At 42.8% G+C, this 26,650-nt stretch overlaps 1 protein-coding gene across 1 annotated transcript; it reads left to right on the top strand.

Annotated features, from left to right (window-relative positions):
* Window positions 1-14,596: 14,596 nt before the first annotated feature.
* Window positions 14,597-17,434, top strand: LOC119693574. Its single transcript, XM_048628641.1, has one exon. The coding sequence runs from the start codon at window positions 14,597-14,599 to the stop codon at window positions 17,432-17,434; it is 2,838 nt and encodes a 945-aa protein (XP_048484598.1).
* The last annotated feature ends 9,216 nt before the right edge of the window (window positions 17,435-26,650 follow it).

The following is a 26,650-nucleotide window of genomic DNA, read 5'->3' as shown; positions in this document are numbered from 1 at the left end:
TGTCTGCTGTCCAAAAATTAACAGCAATAGCTTCTTAGCCAGCCCTAAACAAATGTGGCCCTGCGGATGGCCTAATGTACAAACATTACCATTTAATCGTACAGATAAGGGCTCGATTCCATGCGAATATATCCTTTATCGCTATGGATTATGGGCGTCTTTCTCTGTATAAATGGGGTAATAACGCTTATTCCTGCACTCTTAGTGGATGAGGTTTTTGTCTTGCGAAGTAATTTGTTGTGAGATTGCTCGTAAATATGTTTAAAATGTTGTGGTTTTTCTCGCTACGAGTAAGAAATAATTTTATATAGAGATTTTAGAAAAGCGAGGTAAAGTATATTATATTTTTATCAATTAAATATTGATATATCTTAAGGAGACAAAATATTTACTTTGCAGGATGACCACAAATTTTAAAACAGGCATAAGGACAGAACCCTTTATCTAAAAAATACCAGTCGCAAAATATACATAGGTATCTCTATTATGAAATACTTATTTGTTCAGCTGTACTGTACAATCTCCCTTAACACCATCTTGTAAATCCACTCTAAGCTTGTTCAATTAAAGGTAATTAATGGTACTTATGGCAAATTACGACACTTTTAATAAACAACGAAACGCAAGGGCCACATGGACTCTCTCGCAAAATCTGAGTCTTTTTAATTCTATAGCTAACATTTTCACTCTTTCTCTTATACATTTTAGATATTGTAATTATGAGGAACAGTGCCCAATCCAAGTAGGGCAGTGGTTCCTTGTTCTAACTTCAGCTAGACAAAGGCGAGTTCCGATTCAGCAGCTCAATCGCTCTCATTGTTTTTGTACAAAGCTATTGTTTTCTTTTGACTAATTCTCTTAATTAAACCTTCACAATGGCTTAATTTATCTTAGAAGGTTTATCTTGGAGCATTAACCCGTATGTGTAGGTATAGAAAATGATCGCTATATGTTTCTTTAATTTTAAATGTTGATCACAAATGTACCTCTACGTACATAAAAGAAAACTGGATTTAGGTAGGTACATAGTGTATACAGAAACCAAAATATTTCTCATTCTCTCTTTGATTATACTGTTTATAATGATTGAAACAAAAGACTGTTACTTGTAATTCAACTTGAAATTTCTCTAGCATTTATTTTCAGGTCGTTATTATAGCGTCGTCGAGGCATTCATTTTAATTGAGATACTTTTACAAATATATTTTGTGTGATACACAAATAAACACACAGTCCATAAATAGCAGTCCAATGGCAGACATGGGTCTTCTTATTGTACAGGTAGGCATTTTGATGCTTTGTAATTTCAAACAAAGTAATTAAAAAAAATGCTTTAAAACATACTCTGGGTGCACATATAACTTTGAAATCCTACCAAATAAAGCACAACAAGATGGTCTTCATACAAACTCTAGGTAAAACAGGACTGCATTGACCGTTGTTGAAGTAATTAGTAAAAGAGTGGGGACTGCATTCGACGTTGTGATTTTTTTCTAAAAGTGTGGAGGACGTCAAATGCAGTCAGTGTTCGTCAGTGGGTTAAAACAAATTTAAATAATGGATATATGGAACGTCAATGGCAAGTGGAACTTTTTCATCGCAAGTGAGTGTATTCATACCATCCGGAATGCGAGCCCGAAATCCTCGGTACAAGAGTTTTTATGAATACTTCCTGAATAACACAACATAATAAATTAACCTACATTGTCGACTCGTCACACGTGATGAGAAGGTTTAAAAAAAACGTGTTTCCCGCCACATTCCGCCTGTCGCATTTCCACTGCGTTACTTCCCCGTAGAGCCTTCCTCTGAGGGATTACCTTCTTAAGTTGATTTTTTTATTCCCTACCTCTTATCGTTACTTATACGCTCCAAGACTGATATTTTATTCATCCCGAATGTTCCTGAGATAATATCTTTTCGTTGTGATGTCAAAACAATTTTTCTTCGGCCCGTATAATTCGGCGCTCAATTTCCATCCTCCTTGTACACACAATCATCAGAATGTCGAGTTCGGATGTAATTTTAATTTGCTGTTGAATAATTTACCTGGACGAGGGCCCTCCGCGTATTTCCCGGAAAAGTAAGTTTCATCACAAGCACTGCTCACCGAGTTGAATGTAAATTTAACGCAGAAATAGAATTAAACCGGCGAAGTGGGTAATAATGGCTTTTTCATTCCGCAGGGTGTACCTTCGCTAATTCTCCGACATATAAACAGTATCGGGAATCGAACGGGGTACCCGTGAAGTGGCAATTAATCAGAGTTAGCGTGGCGTGCGATCCGTCTGTGGGGATTACCCGGACAGTGGCGCCGCGCGGCCGCCGCCGGAACTACATGCGGGCGAACACCCGCATGTACTCATGTGTGCGGGAATTAAAACGGATTTTTACTAGGCTTTACTTACACAAGTGTTAACGTGAAAAGTGTCAAGGGTTTGTTATTTCGATACCCGTATTGAGATCAGAGATCGGTCCATACACTTTGTATCTAGGTCCGTTTGGTGTATAATTTAATGTAGAGTGTAGAATCATGTTCTATAAGATATCTACTGAATATTATTATTATGAAGCTGGGTATTATATCTAAAATATACGATACACCGGTGGTGAAAATTTTAAAATATTTATGGAACTATGCTAGGTAAACAGACAAAAACGCTATTCAACCCTAATAAAAACGTAATCCAAGTCTAACCTTGGCACTATAACCCGAGAACAACGCACCCCATATTAGCACATGATGCTTCGACAGCCAAATTACGAGCCATAAAACATATCAATATCGGCCTCGACGCACGGGCGCGACCTCATAAAGTCGCCGTAAAGTATGAAATAATTCAGTTCAACTCAACAACTTTCCGTATCCATCACACGCCATCACCCGCCGCCGCCCAGCCTTCTGGGAGTGGAAGTAGATGCAACGTCCTAACTGATTATTGAATGGTTGTTTACATAAATAAAATTGAAAGTATACCTAAAAATTGATTGACAAAATATGACGAATGGCACATGGTACCTAATACATCAACTTCTTACCTAATTTGGCACCATTGCTTGATAAGTAATATACACTTGCAAGAAATGATATGGTAGCCTTCAGTTCTCCAGCGGGAAAAGCTATGCTTGGGGTTTCTCTGATGGATCGTATCAGAAATGAGGTTATCCGTCAGAGGACTAAGGTTACCGACATAGCTGTCAAAATATGCAAGCTGAAGTGGCAGTAGGCTGGTCATATCTGCCGAAGAACCGATAACCGTTGGGGTAGACGAGTTCTCGAGTGGAGACCACGAACAGGCAAACGCAGCGTGGGACGCCCTTCTGCCCGCTGGACTGACGACCTTAGGCGGGTGGCGGGTAGTGGTTGGGTGAGGAAGGCCGAGGACCGAGTGTTGTGGCGCTCATTGGGAGAGGCCTATGTCCAGCAGTGGATGATTATTGGCTGATGATGAGAAATGAAAAAGTTCCACTTACAAAATGGCGGCACTAAATAACCTAATTTGGTGCAATTGTCACTGGAACATTTTCATTGCTCGTGAGTCTCTAGAAATTCGTCATGTCATGTCATGTAAAGAATTCACTGTAATGTTCAGTAACTACCTATGAAAGAATTAACGTCTTATAAAAGTAATCATAATTCTGTCTCATCATTTTTTCATAATGATCAGCCGGCACCGTAACCTAGTAAACTAAAATAGAGTTCCAAACCGAGCGAAGGTCCCAGCAAATAATAAGAAGAGTTTTTGACATGAAAACGATGATTTATAGTGTGGCACGAACACAAGGGCGCTATTCACGAAGCCACTGTGGATGTATTCTTTCATTGTGTCGGTCTTCCAGCCGATGTTAGGCAGTAGCTTCCAAAAGAGATAAGTAGGGAAAACTTTAATGTGTTTCTGTATGTAAATAGGTATATGTGTCTGTGCATCGTAGTCCATCAACAAATGTGTAAATTAAAGCTATTTTTTGTTTGGTGACTTGAATAACAGTATTTTCATCTTTGTTTTAATTTGGATACCTATAACCTATTCAAGAACTAATCCGCTGTTCCCACCGTAACATCGATTTTGGACCATTGTAATCGCAACAGAAAAGCATTTTGTACCGGAATACAAGTCCTGCGCTTTACTCACACAATGCTAATATTGTGAACCTTACATCAATATGAACCCTCTTTCAGAGGCCGGTGTCGGCCCTGTGGGCGATACGGCTAGTGACTGCGAAAAGGAGGATAATATAGACTTATTGCTAGACAATAACGTAAGACGACCCAATGGTGTAGTGGTTGTATGTATGTATATAATAATAATATATGGGGACATTTCACACACGGCCATCCGACCCCAAGCTCGGACAGTTGATATATTAACGCAGATACATACATAGACGATACATACCCACCCAAGACTAGAGTACAAATATCTGTCTTTAAAAAAATATCTGCCCGAATCCGGGGCCTTCGGCCATAGTATAACTAATACAGTACTATTAGTATATATGTATTAAAATAATAGTCTAAACTGTGCTATAGAATGTATGTGGCGCCATCTATTATCTCTTTATAGTAACTAATGTATGTCTTGTGTCAAAGTGATAATAAACGTCAGTCTGTTTGAAACTACTCGCGTGTTTTATTAGGTTATGGGCCCAGTACCATATTTCGCGTTAAAAGCTGAAAATACGTTGATATTTTTGTGAAATATAGACTCTCAGTGGTTACTCGTAACTGTAAAGTTATCCGCCGGACTAGATTTGTTCAGATTAAAAAGCTGTGTGGTGAAAAAGTTTGTTCATCAAGATTACGTTTTTTGAACAATGGCCGGCAGTTACATCGTCAACGTCCCAAAACTTAAGGGTCGTGAGAACTACGATGAGTGGGCGTTTGCCGCAGAGAACTTCCTCATTCTAGAAGGAGTGGACATCAATAAAAAACAGCCAGCCGCCAGCCAGACTGCTCATGCAGCCGCAGCAGCAAGCACAGCCATTGTGGACACCGACGCGTAAAAGGCGAAGGCGAAATTAATAATGACAATAGATTCGTCGTTATATGTTCATATCAAGAATGAAAAGACAGTTCAGGATGTGTGGAGTCGCTTGAAATCACTCTTCGATGATTCAGGATTTCAAAGAAGAATCAGTTTGCTGCGTCATCTTATATCGATTCGGCTAGAAGATTGTGAGTCCATGACTTTCTATGTGACTCAGATAGTAGATACGGCGCATAAGTTACGAGGAACAGGATTTCAAATTACTGATGAGTGGGTCGGATGTTTGTTGTTGGCCGGTTTAACGGAAAAATTTGCCCCAATGATAATGGCTATCGAACATTCTGGCATTTCAGTTAGCACAGACGTCATCAAATCTAAATTGTTGGATATGAGTGCGGAGGTTGGCAGCACTGAAGGCGCTTTTTTATCAAAAAGTTGGCAGCAGCGCAAGAAATATAATGGCGGCACTGCAGAAATGTCAAAGTCTAAAACGTCACCTTCGAAACCTGTCAATGTCACCAAGAAAATTCGTTGTTATAAATGTAAACAAATCGGACACTATAAAAATCAGTGCAATTACACCGGAAAAGACAAAGAAAGTACAGTGTTTAGCACGTTTTACATGAATTCGACATACAAGAAGACGGATTGGTACATCGACTCAGGTGCCAGTTCTCATATGATTTCCGACAAAGAGTGTTTATCCGATATTACCTTCAACTCGTCCGTGAAACAGATTGTAGTAGCTAACCAAACTACAGTACCAGTATTATGCTCAGGAAACACGAAGTTGACGACTTTAGTGGATGGTTCAGAGTTTGATATCACAGTAAAAAATGTGTTGTGCATTCCTAACCTCACAACTAATCTCCTATCAGTTAGTGAGTTGATCAGAAATGGAAACAAAGTGATTTTCAGTGAAGACATTTGCAGAATATACAATCGCAATAATGTACTTGTTGGGAAAGCACAGTTAATAAATGGAGTGTACAAACTGAACATAAAACAAGAAAGTCTGTTTGTTGGCACAGCAATGCAGGAAACCAGTATGTTGTGGCATAGAAGGTTGGGCCATATCAACAGTAAAGACTTGAACAGTATGAAGAATGGCGCTGTGGAGGGAATTTCTTACCCTGACAAGGCAGAAATTGACAAGTTCCAGTGTGTCACATGTTGTGAAGGAAAGCTAGCGAGACAACCATTTTCTCACAAAGGTACCAGAAGTGAGGATGTATTAGAAATGGTGCATGCGGATGTCTGCGGTCCCATGGAGACTGTCTCAATAGGAATGTCAAGGTATTTTCTCCTGTTTGTCGATGATTACAGCAGAATGTCATTCATTTATTTATTAAAGTCAAAGAGCGAGGTGATGAAATACTTCCAGGAGTTTAAAGCTATGGTGGAAAAGCAGACAGGGAAGTGCATCAAGGTACTGAGAACAGACAATGGTGGGGAATTCTGTGGAGCCGAGATGGAAAGTTTTATGAAAAAGTGTGGCATTATACACCAGAAAACAAATCCTTACACGCCGGAGCAAAATGGTATGTGCGAAAGGTTGAATCGCACAATAGTGGAAAGAGCCAGGTGCCTCCTATTTGATGCTAATATGGAGAAGAAATTTTGGGCTGAAGCTGTAAACACGGCAGTATATTTACGCAACAGAACCTTGGCCTCAGGCTTACAGAAAACTCCGTATGAGCTCTGGTCAGGGAGGAAGCCAGATCTTAGCCATTTACGTGTCTTCGGGAGCACGGCAATGGCTCATGTTCCAAAGGAAAAGAGACTCAAATGGGACAAAAAGGCAGAAAGATACATACTTCTTGGATATGCAGAGAACACAAAGGGTTATAGGTTATATAATCCTGTCACAAAGCGCATAGTGAACAGCCGAGATGTTGTTGTCATGGAATCAAGCTGTGAAATGACGCAGGCTGTCGTGAGGGAGAAGGAGCCAGATGTACCAGAGGAGGAAGAACAAGAGCAATCACTAAGAGATCTGAATGACAGTACTTATGTACCTGATAGTGAGTGCACAGCAAGTTCATCCAGTGCTGATGAGTTTTATGAACTTGAGAATGAGGCTGTACAACTCGGGCCAGTTGAGCAACCCAGCTTGGGAAAGCGTGAGAGAAAAAAGCCAGAAAGATATGGTTTCAGTAATGTGTGCGTGACTAATGAAGACATACTTGAAGAAAGTTTAACCTATGAAGATGTGATGAACTGCTCAAAACGGGAACAATGGTGCCAAGCAATGGAGGAGGAGCTGCAGTCATTCCATGATAATGAGGCATGGGAGCTAGTGGACAGACCCAGTGATGCTTGTGTTGTTCAGTGTAAGTGAGTGTATAAAAAGAAGTTAAATAGTGATGATACAGTGAGATATAGAGCCAGATTAGTGGCCAAAGGTTTTACCCAAGTACAGGGTGTTGTCTATAATGAAACCTTTTCGCCGGTTCTTAAATGAAAATCATTGATCGAATGTACAATAATATTGTTACTGTTATGCAGAAAGCCGCACTTCACTGTAGTAAGATTAGGAGCTGTAGTCGTAAGAAGTATGTCATTGGCTGGAACAAACATGTATCGGACGCGCACAGGGAGGCTCGGCTGGCCTTTCAGACCTGGCAGCTGTATGGCCAACCTTCCACTGGGTACATATATGACTACATGAAAAACACCAAAAAGGTCTTTAAGAACAAGTTGAAGTGGTGTCAAGACAATGAGAATCAGATAAAGATGGATATCATTGCAACGAGTCATGATAATAAAGATTTTAGTAAATTTTGGAAACAGACTGACAGACTGAGTCCCAGGATGAGCCTTCCTGTAACTGTAGATGGTGTTTCTGATGGTACAGATATTGCTAACCTATTCAAAAGTAATTTTATTGTTTCTCCTGTACAATCTGTAAATAACTTGACTCAACTTGGCGATCACCCCCGTGATGTGTCTGCTGATACACCTCATATACAGTATACTGTGAAGGATGTGACATCTGCAATCCATTGTATGAAACGAGGTAAATCTCCAGGACATGACGGGCTGAGCGTCGAACATTTGAAATATGCAGGTGTACACCTGCCCAGAGTACTCACGCTTTTGTTTAATTTTATAATTGGACACTCTTATCTGCCTAGGGATCTGATGAAAACTATTGTTGTGCCAGTGGTGAAGAACAGAACAGGTGACTTGAGTGACAGTAATAACTACAGGCCAATTTCGCTAGCCACTGTAATAGCCAAAGTATTGGACAGTTTGCTTAATAAACACTTGGACAAATGCTTGCGTCTGCACAGCGGGCAGTTCGGTTTCCGCGCAGGGCTGTCGACTGAGAGCGCCATTATGTGTCTTAAGCAAACTGTTCAATACTACACAAGTAGAAAGACACCGGTCTATGCGTGCTTTTTAGACCTTTCAAAGGCTTTCGATAGGGTGTCCTATAATATTCTTTGGGATAAGCTTGCGAAAGAAATGCCACTGGAGTTGGTTTCAGTTTTTCGCTACTGGTATGACAATCAAGTTAACACAGTTAGATGGTCTAATTCCAGCAGTGGTGAGTATAGGTTGGGCTGTGGGGTAAGACAGGGGGGTTTGTCTTCCCCTAAATTGTTTAACCTGTACATGAATGATCTGATAGGTGAGCTCAGCAGCACCAAAGTTGGATGCTCAATAGATGGCGTTATGATCAATAACATAAGCTATGCAGATGACATGGTGCTGCTGAGCCCATCGATCAACGGTCTCACGAGGCTTCTGGCAGTCTGCGAGTCGTATGCGGAAACACACGGACTTAGGTACAATACTAAAAAAAGTGAACTGTTAGTCTTTCAGGCTCCAAATATAAAAAAGAGACTGGTTCCTTCAGTCTACTTAGGAGGAGTAGAGTTAAACAGAGTCACCGAGTTCAAGTACCTGGGTCACGTGGTCACGGAGACGCTCGTAGACGACCTGGATATGGAGCGGGAGCGCAGGGCGCTGGCGGTCAGGTGCAACATGCTGGCTCGCCGGTTTGCACGCTGTACTCGACAAGTCAAGCTGACCTTGTTCCGAGCGTACTGTCAGTCCTTCTACACGTGCAGCCTGTGGGTCAACTACACGCGCCGGGCCTACAGCGCGCTGCGCGTCCAGTACAATAACGCACTGAGGATCGTGTTGGGGCTGCCGAGATTCTGCTCCGCATCAGGTAGGTATGTTCGCTGAAGCCAGAGTGGATGACTTCTTTGCCGTCATGCGTAAGCGAGCAGCCTCGTTACTATCGCGTACGCGGAGCAGCTCGAATGCTATCCTCAGTGTGTTGGCGGATAGGATGGATAGTCCAATTGTGAGGCATTGCGTAGGTGTACACATTAACCGAAATAAGAAATGAATATATTAATTTATTAATTCTATTTATTAATTCAATTTATTAATTCGATTTATTAATTCAATTTATTATTTCACTTTATTCAATCAAATTTAATTTACATTTAAAATGACATTTAAGTATATTTATTTATTATTTCGGATCTAATTTAATTTAATTTTTGCATGTACCTACCTATGATATTAATATTTTGACTAACAATTTTCGACATGTTTTAATAATTCACTATGGATGTTATATCTGAAAATAAATGTTTAATAATAATAAATTAAATATTCAACTTTGAAACTGTTGTTTGCTATTAGTGTTAACTTAGATTTAAATATAAGACATTTTGATGTCACAACTGCCTTTTTAAATGGCCATCTCGATGAAACTGTGTATATGCAATTGCCCCAGAATTTAAAATGTGAAGCTAATATGAGTAAAGTCCTAAAGTTAAAAAAGGCCATTTATGGACTCAAACAGTCAGCAAGAGCCTGGTATAAAAAGGCTGAAAATTGTTTAATCGAGCTAGGTTATAAGAAATCTGCTTATGAACCATGTTTATTTGTAAAATGTGATGCTAATGATAAAACTTATATAGCTCTCTTTGTTGATGATTTCTTTGTGTTTTCGAACTGTAACAAAGATGTAGATTACCTAAAATGCCAGTTAAGTGCCAGCTTTAAGTTAAAAGACTTAGGTGAATTGAAGCAGTGTTTAGGTATGAATGTAAAAATAGAAAAAGATAAGATTTGTGTGGATCAAGAAAAAGTTATTGAAAGATTGTTGTTAAAATTTAATATGAAAGATTGTAAAAGTGCAGAGACACCTATGGAAGTAAATTTGAAATTAGAAAAAGGAGAGAATGTGTGAGTCAATATCCTTATCAACAATTAGTAGGGAGTCTAATGTATCTAGCAGTTCTAACTAGACCTGACATATCTTTTTGTGTGAGCTATTTGAGCCAGTTTAATACATGCTATAATGAAGTGCATTGGAAACATGCAAAACGCGTGCTAAGATATTTAAGCTGTACAAGATCGTTAGGTTTAATGTATGTTAAAAATGTATCAGACATAGTTGGTTTTGTTGACGCAGATTGGGCGTCAGACACTGTTGATAGGCGCTCCTATACAGGTTTTTGTTTTATATACTCAGGATGTATAGTTTCTCACGAGTGTAGAAAGCAACAAACTGTTGCATTATCGAGCACGGAAGCCGAATATATGGCTATTTGTGAGGCCAGTAAAGAGGCTATTTTTCTTAAGAACATTTTACATGAACTGGTAAATAGGAAAAATGGGACAATAACAATGTATAATGATAACCAAAGTGCCCAGAAACTTACAGAAAACTCTATGTACCACAAAAGAAGCAAACATATTGATGTAAGATTCCATTTTATCAGAGAGGCTGTAGAAAATAAACAAGTAAAAATAAATTATTTGAGTACTGTAGAAATGCCAGCAGATCTGTTCACTAAAAGTTTATGTAAAGAGAAGCATAGTAAATTTGTTAAGAAAATTGGTATTGTTGATGTAAAGAAGTAACTGTGTTTAGATTATTTTAATAAGTGGTGGTATTAGTATATATGTATTAAAATAATAGTCTAAACTGTGCTATAGAATGTATGTGGCGCCATCTATTATCTCTTTATAGTAACTAATGTATGTCTTGTGTCAAAGTGATAATAAACGTCAGTCTGTTTGAAACTACTCGCGTGTTTTATTAAGTACTACTCGTTATTCTATGCTTCGGCATAGCAGTCACGATACTAACTGTTCAAGACTGTTTAGATTAGATGATTGATTTAATTGTTTATAATTATTTGTTTGTTTAAGTTTAATAAAGTTTATTTGGTTATGTCTATAGGTAGGTAGAGATCTAATAAAGTTATAGTTATTGTTTTTAGTTAGGTATAATGTTAGGTAATAGTTTGTAAATATACCTAGTATAAGTTGTTTATTAATAAATAAACTATGAGGCTTGTTAGGCGCGATAATAGATAGTAGATAGTACCAATGAGGGCGCTTATGGTGCAAAGCGCTCTGATTGGTCGACGCATTTCTTGCCCCGCCTCCCACCGCCCGCGCGGCGGAGAGCGCATTTAAATATAGGCGGTCCGGGCCGCCTCGATCATTCCGCTCGCAGCCTCCAAGAAGCAAAGAAGCCTCCAAATAATAGAAGAAAAAAGCCTTCTCATTTCAAGCACCTCCTGCCCGACAATAAGAAGAATCCCTGCTTGCTCTTCGATCAGCTTCACAAACGATTTTCGCAAACGATTCTACAAACGATTTTAATGTGACGTGCTGTATCGAAGGGGTGCGTCACATTTTCTGGTCCATTCGAGCCGTATTGTGGACCAAGCACATTTTCTGGTCCATTCGAGCGCCGGATTGAAGATCAAGCATGGTGAACACAAGAAGCGCCTCCAAGTCAGCCTCGGTAGCCGGTGCCACGGACAGCACCGGTACTGAGGCCACCGCGACGACGGCAACCACGAGCAGCGGGGATACCTACACGTCGACGGGAGCATCCACGGACACATCGAACGAAGCATCAAGCACCGTGGCCGCCTCAGAAGTCACGGCGCCCGCCTCCGCTACAGCCCGTGTCCCTGCCCCCCGCGCCTACCCCTGCGACGCCGAAGCCCGTCAAGTCGCACACGCCACGTCGCGCATGTTCAAATGCGTCTTCAAAGGGTCGCCGCCGGGAGTTGCTGAAGGCCAAGGAAGAGCTTCTGAAGAAACAAATGGAGTTAGCCGCCGTACGGGTGGCCATGCTGGAAGAAGAAACGGACGATGAAGAAGAAGAAGACGACACCTCCACCATAAGGGGTGTCCGCATGTCCGAGTGGGTACAACAAAGTACTCTCGCGCTGACCATGCAACCACATCACGCCGTGCCGAGAGAAGACGCCGGAGCGACAGCGGGCCTCCCACGCCGGACATCGATGCCAGAGCCGCGCATCGAAGCCAGTCCACCGGGAGCCGCACTGGAGAACGCCGCGCCGCCGTCTGCACGTCGTGAGCCGTGTCCCATGGGTGCCGACGAGCCGAGAGTACAGCTGCCACCGAACCCGTACACGTCAGAGCCGCACGTGTACGAGCCGCCGCGTCCGGTGCAGCATCGCTACGACCCACGACCGAGCGCCTTCGACTACAAGGAGCTAGCCGAAGCCATCGCCCTCGCTGCACGTGCGCTGCCGTCGCCGCCTCAACGTGTCGCCGCGCCGCGCCATGTCAACGAGCTACCAACGTTCAGCGGGGCATCGAGTGATTGGCTGCCATTCAAGGCGGCCTATGAAGAATCTGCGCAGTCCCTCACGGAGCAAGAGAACCTGTCTCGACTGCGCAGAGCCATCAAAGGAGCAGCGAAGGAGGCCGTCCACTGCCTGTTCATCGGGACGCCCTCTACGAGAGAAGTGATGGAGCTGCTGTCTGCGCAATTCGGGAGGCCAGACGCACTCATCATTCACGAGATGGAGAAGCTGCGCAGACTACCGAAGATCGTCGACACTCCGAAGGCCATCTGCGACTTCGCCGCGACGATGACCAACGCGACGGCCACAGTGGTGGCATTGAAGAAGGAGCAGTACCTACACAATGCGGAGATCGTCAACAACGTCGTGGAAAAGCTGCCGGCCACACTGCGCAACGAGTGCTACACCTACATCACCGAGCAGCCTGAAGACATCCCCGACCTGGTCAAGCTGACGCAGTTCGCCAAGCGGGCCGCGGCACGGTGCAGCCGCTTCGCGCCCATGGACATCGCAGCGAGTGACCGGCGGGAGCCCGCGCCAAGGAAGACTGCGCGCACCTACCACGTCGACACAACTACAGCTGCGAAGCCTGCGTGCCCCATCTGCGGTGAGAAGCATGAAGCTGCCGCCTGTCCGACACTGAAGCGAGCCGAAGTACCTGCGAGGTGGGACATAGCGAAGAAATACAAACTATGTTTCCGCTGCATGAAGTTCCGCAAGTACCGACACTCCTGCAAGCCGAAGCAGTGCGACAAGGACGGGTGTACCTACATGCACCATCCGCTGCTGCATGGCGGTACCTACGTATCGACCGCCAGTACGCAAGTCGTCCAATCGCAAGAATCTGAAGCAGTAACAACAGCGCGAGAAGAAAGAAGTGCAACGGGGCTCCTGAAGATACTACAAGTACGAGTCACCGGGCCAAAGGGGTCGCTCGACACCTACGCGCTACTAGACGACGGGTCGACGTGCACACTCATCGAGTCAGCAGTCGCGCAGCAGATCGGAGCAATGGGACCGCCGTCACCCTTTTACATAGAAGGGGTGTCGGGCATGAAGATCGACGCCAGTGAGTCGCGCCGAGTCAACTTGAAGATCTGCGGGCGTAACACGAGCGAAGTCGACATCTGCGCGCGCACAGTGCCGGACATCGGTGTCTCGCCTCAGACGGTGCCTGCGGGGATCATCGAGAGCTGCCCACACCTGCAGGACATCAAAGAAGACATCCTCTACGAGCGAGGCGCCGCCACCATCCTGCTCGGGCAAGATAACTGGGAGTTGCTGCTCACGCACGCTTTCAAGTCGGGCGCGCGCGGACAACCTGTGGCGTCACTCACGATGCTCGGGTGGGTGCTACACGGCGTGCAGTACTGACAGCCGGCAATGCAGCGCGTGCACCACCTCACGGTGCAGCCGCTTCAAGAAGAGACAATGGAGAAAATGATGCGGGACCACTTCGCACTCGAGTCGCTGTGCGTCGACAAGAAGAAATCATTCACAGAGGCCGAGCGACGCGCGCTTACGCAGCTAGAAGAAAACACGCGCGCACTACCGGCGGGAGGCTACGAAACATGCCTCCTGTGGAAGGAAGACGACCCTCGGCCACCCGACAACTACTCGAGTACAATGAAACGACTCGAGTTACTCGAGAGGAAGCTGGACAAGAACGAAGCTATGAAGACGCGGTACAACGCACAGATGCAGGTGCTGCTCGACAGCGGCTACGCTGAGGAGGCGCCGCGTGAGAAGAACGAGAAGATCTGGTACCTGCCTCACTTCGCTGTCATCAACCCTCAGAAGCCGGAGAAACTGAGGATCGTCCACGACGCCGCCGCTCGAACGAGAGGGACAAGTCTCAACGACATGCTGCTGCCCGGCCCAGACCTCCTGCAGTCACTCCCGGGGGTCCTCATGCGGTTCCGGCAACATGCAGTGGCGGTGAGCGCGGACATAAAAGATATGTTCATGCGCGTTCACATCCGATAAGAAGATCGCGACATGCAGCGCTTCCTATGGAGGGGAGATCGACGCGCCGGCCCGCCTACCGAGTATCGCATGAAGAGCTTTATATTCGGTGCGACTTCATCACCGTGTTCGGCTATTTACGTGAAAAATAGCAACGCCGAGCGCTACAAGGACATCTACCCGGAGGCAGCCGAGGCCGTGGTGAGAAATCACTACGTGGACGACTACCTGGCGAGCTACGAAACAGAAGAAGAGGCGGTGCGCATCTCCACTGAAGTCAACAAGATACATCACTTCGCGAACTACGACCTGCAGAAGTGGACGTCGAACAGCCGCATCGTGCTCGCTCAGCTGTCGTCATCTGAAGCTGAAGACCCTAGACTGCTGCAACTGGACCCGGGGAAGCTGCTGGGCATGGTGTGGCACCCGGAGGACGACACACTCTCCTTCAACTTGAACAAACATCGCATCCCCGAGGCAATACTGAGCGGCGAGCGCACACCTACGAAGAGAGAAGCGCTGCGGACAGTCATGTCGATCTACGACCCGCTCGGACTCGCCACGCCGGTCACCGTGCAAGCGAAGCGCATCCTGCAGGACGTCTGGCGCTCCGGCATCGACTGGGACGCGCAACTCGAAGACAACGAAGCACGAGCATGGAGGAGCTGGATCGAGCACGCGCAACAGCTGCCGCGCCTCGCCGTGCCGCGCTGCTACGCCTCATACAGTGGCGCGGCCACCCGCGAGCTCCACGTCTTCGTCGACGCAAGTTCGTCTGCATATGCTGCTGTCGTCTACTGGAGGGTCATCGATCAAGAGGGAAACACACACCTGTCACTCGTCAGCGGAAAAGCAAGAGTCGCACAGCTCAACAAGGTGGTCTCCATCCCGCGACTCGAACTGCAAGCGGCCGTGCTGGGATGCCGCCTCGCACAAGCCGCCATAGAAGAACACGACTTGAAGCCGAGTCGTCGAGTGTACTGGTCGGACTCAAGAACAGTACTCACGTGGCTACGAAATGGCCCACGTACCTACAAGCCGTTCGTAGCACACCGCGTAGCCGAGATAAGCGACACTACGAAAACAAAGGAGTGGCGCTGGGTACCTACAAAGGAGAACACAGCCGACGACGCGACACGCGACACGCCCCCGGACTTCAACTCAAGTCACCGGTGGTACCGCGGCCCCGCCTTCCTATACCTACCGGAGGAGCACTGGCCGCGAGAAGAGAAGATCATCGAAGAAGACACGGGGGAAGAGCGAACACTCGTCACTGTCGCCGCCACACGCTTGTCTGAGGCCCTGCCAGACATAACTCGCTTCAGTAACTTCATGCGAGTTATTCGAGCGACGGCACGGGTACTACAATTCATCGAACTACTACGTGCGAAGAAACAAACAGTGCTGCATAAGCGCACTAAGAAGAATGAAGAGGCCGACCCTGCGTGGACAAGTACTACGCCGAGAACAGCTACGCGGGCCGCTACGCCCGCCGTGAAGACAGCTGTGCGGAAGTACCTACTTCTCAGCGCTCGGCACATGCACTGCGCGCGTCAACTGTGGCTACGCTCGCAACAACAAGAAAACTTCGCTGAAGAAATAGCTGCGCTACAGAAAAGCGTCGCTATACCTACTACGAGTCGACTGCACAACTTATCAGTCATACTCGACGAAGAGAAGATCATCAGACTACGTTCAAGAATAGCGACTGCCGCCGACATCACCCCATCGCAACGTGAACCGGCAGTACTCGACGGCAATCATCGGTGGACCCGACTGTACATCACTTGGGTACACAAACAGCTTCACCACGGCGGGTTCGAGACAACTGCGAATGAAGTCCGGCAACACTACTGGGTGCTGAGACTACGACACGCCGTGCGCAGCGAAGTGAAGCAATGCCTGGCCTGCCGCATACGGAAGGCCACACCTGCGCAGCCGTCGACGGGCAACCATCCATATACACGGCTCGCGCATCATCAAAGGCCGTTCACCTACACCGGACTCGACTACTTTGGCCCTCTCATGGTCACTGTGGGTCGTACGAAGCAGAAGAGGTACGGGGTGCTGTTCACGTGCCTCACCACTCGAGCAGTACACCTCGAGGTCGCCGGCAGCCTGAGCACGGACTCGGCTATCATGGCGCTGCGACGGTTCATCGCGCGGCGCAACTGTCCTTCCGAACTTCACTCCGACAACGGGACCAACCTGCGGGGCGCCGACGTCGAGTTGAAGAAAGCAGCGCTGGCAGCCATGGAGGAGGAGGCGTCGGTGCGCTTCATCCAGTGGCGGTACATCCCTCCGAGCGCGCCATTCATGGGCGGCGCGTGGGAACGGCTGGTGCGGAGCGTCAAGAACGCGCTGCAAGTCACACTGCACGAACGCGCGCCGAAAGAAGAGGTCCTCGCTACACTACTGGTCGAGGCGGAGCACACCATCAACAGTCGGCCACTCACCCACGTGTCGACCTCTGCAGACGACGAGGAAGCCCTCACGCCGAACCACTTCCTGCTGGGCGCGCCGTCACGAGTGCCGCTGCCGGGAGCCTTCACCGAGGACGACGAGGCCGGCCGCAAGGACTGGAGGAAGAGTCAACGCCTGGCAGACATGTTCTGGGCGCGCTGGGTACGAGAATACCTACCGGAGCTGCAACACCGGCGGGAGCCCCGAGCCACCAACGGGGCCATCAAGAAAGACGACCTCGTGCTCATCGCGGACGGGACTCTACCACGGAACTGCTGGCCCCACGGAGTCGTCGTGTCTACCTACCCCGGTCCAGACGGCGAGGTGCGAGCAGTCGACGTGCGCACCAACAGAGGGGTACTCCGGCGGCCTACGAAGAAATTGGTCATCCTGCCAGTCAACACTTGAACACGCAAGATTCCAGCTACAAGAGCTGCGGCGGGAGAGATGTTCAAGACTGTTTAGATTAGATGATTGATTTAATTGTTTATAATTATTTGTTTGTTTAAGTTTAATAAAGTTTATTTGGTTATGTCTATAGGTAGGTAGAGATCTAATAAAGTTATAGTTATTGTTTTTAGTTAGGTATAATGTTAGGTAATAGTTTGTAAATATACCTAGTATAAGTTGTTTATTAATAAATAAACTATGAGGCTTGTTAGGCGCGATAATAGATAGTAGATAGTACCAATGAGGGCGCTTATGGTGCAAAGCGCTCTGATTGGTCGACGCATTTCTTGCCCCGCCTCCCACCGCCCGCGCGGCGGAGAGCGCATTTAAATATAGGCGGTCCGGGCCGCCTCGATCATTCCGCTCGCAGCCTCCAAGAAGCAAAGAAGCCTCCAAATAATAGAAGAAAAAAGCCTTCTCATTTCAAGCACCTCCTGCCCGACAATAAGAAGAATCCCTGCTTGCTCTTCGATCAGCTTCACAAACGATTTTCACAAACGATTTTCGCAAACGATTCTACAAACGATTTTAATGTGACGTGCTGTATCGAAGGGGTGCGTCACACTAACGGTCACATATTACAGGCTCTGCCTAGTTTGTGGTTGGCCGGCCGCGTGGGAGGAACTCCACTCATTGGTAGACAATAATGTAAAGAATATAAAATATATTGCGTATCGTCAAAACCCTTTTGGTACCATGATAAATAAGGTTTTTGTTGTGCTTGGATGTCTTATTTTGTCCCCTGTTTATTGTTCTCCTTTGTCTAGTAAAAGGGTTTTCCTATGTTTAGCTAAAAGGTTGTTTGATTGTATTTTATTGTGAAATTACCTAAAGGTTCTATTACAACTGAGACTTGTGACTTCAATAGAGGTAGGCTTAATTTGTAGTTTGGTATTTTTATTTACCATTTGTTTATTTTTTTGGAATATTAGGTAAGACTGACTTCTTTAACCTGACCACATTTGGTGTCTGTGACTGTTCTATTGTGTGCTCTTTGGCATCAAGTTTTAGTCGGTGCCCTACCACGAACTCAACTATTAATTAAAAGCCTTCTGATCTAAAAGAAAATAACGCAAGAAAAAATGTTTACCAGTTCTTTTACGCGTCCTACGAGTCTATAAATAATCTAAAAGAAGCCCCGATAATCTCAATGTTCACCGAGTGATGGCGTCGCCAATATCCGGGGATCGTAAAACAAAAGTGAGTGCGACTCGACACGCCGCCACCGCCGCCGTGCCATCATTGCGATATGCCTCTAGTACAGTAGGAGTACTTAGCAGTTTTTTAAAATAAATATTTATATTATTTGTGTTCTGTGCCAATCAACTAGCTAACTCCACAATAGCTTAATACGTTACCAACCAGCCCAAAGAAACCAACCACAGCTGACTTCAAAACTATCGTCATCCCTCTGAAATAACACTGCATATAGTCATTATAGACAAAGACCTACCCAATCTTTGTCGAACGGACTGATATAATAATATGATCAATGTATTTATGAATAAATGAGCATTTCAGTATTTCATAGTGATGAAATATATATTTTATGCTTACGTATATTATTGAAAAGCCAGTAAAAATAATTTGACCATGCATATCATAGTTTCTGTTTATCCCCAACTCTGTGCTGCCTACCAGTAGTATCGCGCGCGGCGTCACTCAATTTCCTCCTCTCGCCATGGGAGTAGATTACGAGCAGTTTTTATGCGATTACCGGCAGACGGAGCGAGCTCCAGCGGGGTCACTCTATACGACGAAATATGAACTTGCTATATAAGTTTCAGAGCGCTGCTGCGTGAGCCACGACTCTATCTCGTCGTATCAAATGTGCCGATTGCACGACAGCTCTCGTTTGGTTTTCGTCAGTATAGAGTAACCTGCCACCAGCTCTACGGCTCAAATAGCGCTGAACTGTGTAAGTGCCTCTAGGTTCATATTTGCAAGTGGCAGTTATGGATTTTTTGAGGGATGTCAATGTAAACCACGATTTTTTTCTAACTAACAATTGCACATGCCGTCAGCATTTACTTATGAAATAGAAGCCACTCCTATCCTTACGATTTTAAATCTTCTTTAAAACAGTTTTCCAAACAAATTAAACTGAACGGTACAAGGAATCCTCCGCCGAAACTCAATAAAGAAATTCCAATTCTGAAATCGGGACTTCTCGAGTTCCACTGAAGAGTTAGACTGAAGGTGCAAAGTTGGAGTATTCCGTCACCGTCCAAGTGTCCGACAAGCGGGAACTTACAGTTGTCTCTCAATAATTAATTGCAATCCACTAAACGAACTCACTCAGTAGATGCTTTTGTAATTTTAGCTTCCTAACAACGGAGTGTTCATAGTCTGTTCGTGGTGCAGGACCTACAAGCACTCCTTAATGACCGAAGCTCGTTAAGAGGTTTTGCCTGTTCGAGGAAATTAACTATCTGCGGTGCTGCGAAGCTAATTACGTGGGAGCCCCCCCGTCTCCCTTTTTTCACCAAAACGCGGGCACAATAAGGACGTATTCCCGGTGCGGGGGAGGTCCACATATATTTGCTGGGATCGACAGTAAGTAGCTATAAAGCGAGGTAGTGCGGCTCCTAAACTAACTTTTATGCATTTCAAATAGGGCGAGAAGCGCTCGGTTCGCTTGACGTTTTTGGGTCACGACGCCGGAGCGTGTGGAAAATCTTGCGGGCGATTATTGCCTTCATCCATTTTCAGTTTTGTGGGATCAGGTTGCTCTCTAAGTGTTCGCCTGAAGGTTTACAGCGGCGACGGCGTCGTAACGTGCGCGGTGTGACGTGGAGAAGTGGTGTGGTAGCACCAACGACATTAATATTTTGAGAGGAGGTATACAGATACATAGGGTAACGTAACGTACCTAGGGACATTTTCGACTACCCCAACTTTGAATGAAGCTATCGCAGCGTACAACTAAGATATTAATGTGAAATTTTCTTTATTCGGTAGGATATATAATCTATTATCACTAGTATTTGTGCTTAAGCTTTGGTGTGGCCAGATTTTATTAAATTAAGATAAAAGTAAAAATGCTTGTTTTGACCCAAGGTACGTTACACGTTTGTACCTTGGGACACTGTTTCCTATAGCTTTGTACTATGGAAAATGCAAACTTCTAAATAACGCCTTATATCTCTGTTCTTATTTATTTACTGCATCTCTCTTCTGTCTAGTTTCACTCTGGCACTAATAAGAACAGAGATATAAGGCGTTATTTAGATGTTTGCATTTTCCATAGTACGAATCCTTAGGAAACAGTGTCCCAAGGTACAAATTTAATCGTGTCCCAAGGTACAAAAAAGCAATATTTAACCAAAATTTAAATATCTTTATTTTTAATTAATAGGAATCTTTCAGATAATTGCCATGTCATAAAATTTAGTAACTGAAAAGTTATACGTGACATCCATGTCTTTATTTTGAGCATGCCTCAATGAGATAAAGCAACACAAAAAACTATACAAAAGCTACTTTTGACTCCAAAAAACTTCATACTGTCTTCACCACACACTAGATGCTGGTATGATCACGAGACTCACTAGTTTTGCCAAGCGAGTAAAATACTATGCCTAGGGTAGAATTTTAATGTGTTTATTTAGCCGGTTTTTAAAATACAATCAATGTCCCGAGGTACAAGCGTCCCAAGGTACGTTACGTTACCCTACAGTTCAGAGCATTTTGAATGTGCTTCAGTTTATATCAAATTCATTAAAAAAATTCACCAGTAATATTATTATGTAGTAATCATATTGGGTAGTAAATACTTGTTAAAACAATTTTTGACCTTTACATTCATGCATTCAAATTGGCACATCATAAAAAATTCACTCGAAAAAATACGTTTCCATTTTAAATTTACAAATTCAGTTGAAAATTTACAAAAAGTGTAAGCATATTGCCAACTCCCCGGCAGCTTCTCAGGCATTTGCGTAAAAACGACTCCCACGGGAGATATTTTAATTTATTTTTTTAGAAATGTTATTCTGAAAACTCTTTCGTGTAACGTTACAATATAAACGTTGGAAAGTTTTGTGTTTTTGAACTCGGAACGAAGTTCGTGGAAATTATCGTGAGTTTTACGTCAACACGTCAGCTACGCTTTGTTTTATATTATTTATTCAACTAATTTGTAACGTAGCACAAATTAGTTGAACAAATAATATAAAGCAAAAGGTGGCACACGCCTCATGCTAATGGTTGACATAATACGGAGTGACTGATCAAGCCCCATACCAGTAGTACCGCACAGCTCTAATTACTGGACGCATGCAACTGTAATTTTACTATTACGACTCAACAAACTTGCTAGTTTTTCATAAAGTCAAAAAGGAAATATTGTAGACTTGTGTTTAATGGTATCCGATATGTCATGGTCTCATTATGTATTGATCGAATATCGGCTGGCTAGGATTTAAGGCGCCTCGTCAACAATCCTAACTAATATTATAAATGCGAAAGTAACTGTGTCTGTCTGTCTGTCTGTCTGTCTGTCTGTTACTCTTTCACGCCAAAACTACTGAACGGATTTGAATGAAATTTGGTATACATACGGTCTATACCCTGGGAAAGAACATAGGCTACTTTTTATCCCGGTATTCCCACGGGAAAACTTTTTAAGGCGAAGCGAAGCGCGCGGGAACAGCTAGTTACACATGAAGTTACTACATAATAGGCCCATTTATTGTTTGCATTACTTTTTTGCTGTGAAGTGCTTATGATATTTATTTCATAAGTATATTTTTGTGTTGGAAAATTGAATAAATGTTTTATCTATCTATCTAAAATCTTGGATTTAAACTGATGCAGATGTATATTGCAGCATCTCTCACTATTTCACTGTAATATTATTAACAATAATGAATACAAAGGTAGATATAAACTATAGGTAGGTAAGCGCGCGCGTACTGTCGGCCGCAAGTGCAAGTCGGGTCGTTATCTCGCACGTAATAAGCGTATAAATTCAATATATGAAACTGCACAGTTTGGAACCTGGCCAGCGGGCGGCCGGGGCGGGCGGGCGGCTGGGGCGGGCGGCGCAACTGAGGACCTCTGCTGTTTACACCACTGGAGATATACGAAGGTGTTATAAATTGCTGTTTTGCAATGCGTCTATCGTTGTATTGGGAGTGGAGTAAACTATGTAGTTACAGGTGAATAGTTTTGTTTTTTAGACTTGATGGAAATGTTTATAATCAATTTGTTTTTTGTCTTTTTCTTATCCATGGATTTTTCTGCAGAGTTTAGATTTTTTAATTTTTTCAAAGCCCAGTGTTAAAAACATACTTAAACGTTTACAAAACATCCATATAAAACGTGTAAAAGAGACCGAGTAATTCCGGGCCGCGCGCTTGACTGTGAACGATATTGTGCAAGTCCGCGCTTCGAGTGGTTATCTCAAAAGCACTAGACTAGAATCCAGCTTTTATCTGTATTTTAGCTACAAAGGGAGCTTCGGATCAGTTTAACTGTATTTTATTTATAGCTCTGTTCCAAGCAGATTCAAGATGCTCGCGAACTGAGACTTCTGTCTTTAACAAGACTCGCTTTTAATTAAGTAAAACATTTGTGAAGCTTACGATAGGCGAATACAGAATGAAAACCACATCTCTATTATAAATTCCATAATGATATTATGTTTTTATTAAAGATTAGTGATAATAGATAGTCATCTGATTACAGTAGACTATTTAAGTATTCCAAAAATAAACGAAGCTCACATTTTTTCTTGCCATAAGAGAGTTACTTAAATACCTCTCACATGAGAAGATAAGCTCAAGCTAAACAACAAAAACAAAGCGCTGTGAGCTAAACTTGTTGGCAAATAAATTACAAACTCTGGAGAGCGTTGAATAATTCCCATCTAAAGTTTTATTTTTAATTGGATGCAGATAACTGGCAGCCAGTAGGTACTGGGAAGCCTCAAAAACTCGATATTGATTCCAGAAACTAATTACTAAAGCTAAAAGGGTTTCGAAGTTTTAAATAAATGAACTCGGCTTATGCGGAGATGCCTTATAGGTACACACGGCAACGTTAAATGGTTGGCAGGGCACACTAACGTAGGTAGTGTATGTGTGTGTCAGCGACGTCGACGTAATTATTTAGTTCTGGGCAACCCACACACGGATATTGTAAGCATGTAGTTGTGCTAGTGACAATGATTCATTGTTTTTATGATATGAAGCAAAATTTTGCAATGCATTGTAATAGATTGAATGGCTCAGTTGGTATGATACAAGACTTACAATAATCGGTATGGTGGTTCAAATCCCTCTGAACTTACAAAATTCCTTTTTTGTTTTTTTTATAGATTTAATTTATTTTTTAATATGGCTAATAATAGTATTGTAGTAAATACGAATAAAAGCAACACAGAAAGTAAATGAAACAAGTTATTAAGTGTTAAAATTACAAAATTTATTCTTGCCGTAACATAAACATTAAGGATGTTACGTTTTTGTTGTTTTTCGTTTTAAAACATAGTTGTAGTTTATATTAATAAGGAAAATTTTCAATTAGCAGTTTTAAATCATAATAAACTACAGAAAAGGATGGACTGGCTGTTTTACTAAAGTAAATAGGCAAGTCATTAGTTATATGAATCAACATGTTAATTAGCTAGAAATAAGATAACTTATTCCAACCTCAGTAACAATAACATCATTAAGACATGGCTTACCCATAATTGTAAATAATAATAAGTATTTAACAAAATAACTAAAATCTTATACAAATGAAAAAATAAAAATTACTGAGCTGACCCCAATAACTATAATTTTCACCACTTTTTCGCCATAATATCTTACCATCCATCCTTGTCTGACTTAAAGGACTTTTCATCACTAAATATCACCACATTGTTGCACCAATCAAAGTTTAAAATAGTCAGTCGCAAAACGCACTCTGTTTCGACATCGTCGGATCTGATCGGTTAGAGCAATTTTCTTCGTCGGCTTCCGACACCGCAACCCAGCAGCACGCAAGTGAACCCGTACGGTTTGTAGGGATAGATTATGTGTTGTGGCCGTAGAACGGGTGCTGCAGAACGGATCAGCGCTATGTGCAGCTACGATATCTTGATGGCGTGGTGATGCATCCGTATAGACGACTACTGTCTACATGTCCCGAATCTGCGTATCGGTGAACCCATAATTGAACAGTTCTCCTCTGCAAACAAAAAAAAACAAATACTTAGCTTATACAAATACAAATATTCTAACAGTCAAATAAAATATTTACAATTCTATGTTACTTACCGTTAAACGTCTTGCGATTTCACTAATTGTAATGTTTTGTTCATATAAATACGATTTTCTCCGCCTTTTTGAACATGGTTAAGTGACTTTCCATACTGACTGCGAAGAGTAATTAATTAAATTGACAAATCACAAAGTGAATCACTTTGCAGATGCAGAGGTGAATTGAAACTAAAACTAAAAACAATTTCGTTTATTCATATTGTATGAGGGTAGAATGGTTTTAATTCTCAAATGAAGAACGAATCATATATTTTTGGCGAAGAGAAATAGTCGACAGCTATGCAGCTTCTAGTCATTTATTTGTCAGTTTCAAATATATTAATTTTATACTCAACAGTGTTTAAATTAACGCAAAATTTGAATTAAGTTAAATAAAAATAACCATCCGTGGACTCGAACTCACGACCTATGTTTTATTAGTCCAACATTCTACCAATGAGCTACGAAGTGTATAGACACAGGTAGTGAAATTTTGCTTCACATCAATTTTATAACTATTTCACTAACACTACCGGTTGATATTTTTATGTCACAGCTGGTATACGGGCGTTTGCCTACGCGCAAACTCGTTTGTGCTGTTGTGTGTGTGTGTGTGTGTGGTTTGTTACTGGTGTGTAAACCGATTTCTGCGTTTATGCACACATAGACAACGTTAGTGTGCACATATACACTACGTTAGTGTGCCCTGCCGACCATTTGACGTTGCCGTGTGTACATCGTATAAACCTATATATACCTATATAAGTATGTATACGATACGAACCAATCCAAGAGAACTTTGTATCTTTAGGATTTGATTGAATGATCCTTTTATACGTTTATACTATAATGATGTGTATCAGTTTTGTTTTAAAATAAAATTATTTTTTTTAGGTAAAAATATAATGATAATGTTAATAATAATAATAATTTAATAATAATTTATTTATTTCCAAAAATATACATATCTTAAAACTTACCTTATTAGCTAATATTTTATGAACAACATGTGTACAACAATGGCAAGTAAGTAGCATCTGCTGCTAAACTAGGTGTTAACCTGTGTTTCAGCTCACAGCGCCCCAACCCGTTACATTAAATTACTTATATTTTAGTTTGCTAATTATTACAAGGAAAAGGTAGGTAATTAAGAGGTAAATATTTTTTACAGTTCATGCAAAGTAATTTTGAGTAGTCTATGAAACTATGAAAGAGAATTAATTAAAAAGTGGTGATTTTAAGTTGAGTATCTAACTAATTACTTATAAATACGTAGGTATACTATAACTATTATAAATAATATTAGTAATAATGATAAAGTATAATATATATTTGTATGTGTATAATGTATAGGTACATATAATATACAGTATATACATATATAGAAATAAATATTATATATATATACATATATATAAATAATAAATAAGATAAGTACTCTCTTGACAGTACCAAAGCGATTCATAATAGCTACTGCATTACAGCGAGGAGGTCCTCGGTGTCAACGTAATTAAGGGTCAGTAGCCATTTTGTAACTTCTCTTTTGCAAAGCCCTCCATTCAGACAGTATATGAATTTAGTTTTATTGATTCTATTGTAGATAAATGGTCCAAGAAAGCAGAAGAATTTACGTATAAATACTGTGTTGAAGCGTCTACTCTTGCAGATTGTATGCTTTCTGCGCCTTTTTAGGATGGAAGGATTAAATATCAGCTCACTGTGTTGTCTCTTTATGATGCTTAGCAAGAAGAGTTGTCGGACGGTGAGTACTTCACAGTATTCATATAGTAAAGTAGTAGGGTAGCGGAAAGGCCGGAAGGTGCAGACCTTCAGGATAGCACGTTGGGCAACTTCAACGCTTTTCAAGTTAGTCTTGTGAGCTCCACCCCAAGACGAAATGCAGTAATTAAGTAAAGACTGGCAT

This window comes from Plutella xylostella, chromosome 21 (assembly GCF_932276165.1).
Source record: "Plutella xylostella chromosome 21, ilPluXylo3.1, whole genome shotgun sequence".
In the NCBI taxonomy this organism is placed as follows: Eukaryota; Metazoa; Arthropoda; class Insecta; order Lepidoptera; family Plutellidae; genus Plutella; species Plutella xylostella.
Note: the sequence above shows the minus strand (reverse complement) of the source record. Positions and strands in the feature narration are given on the sequence as shown.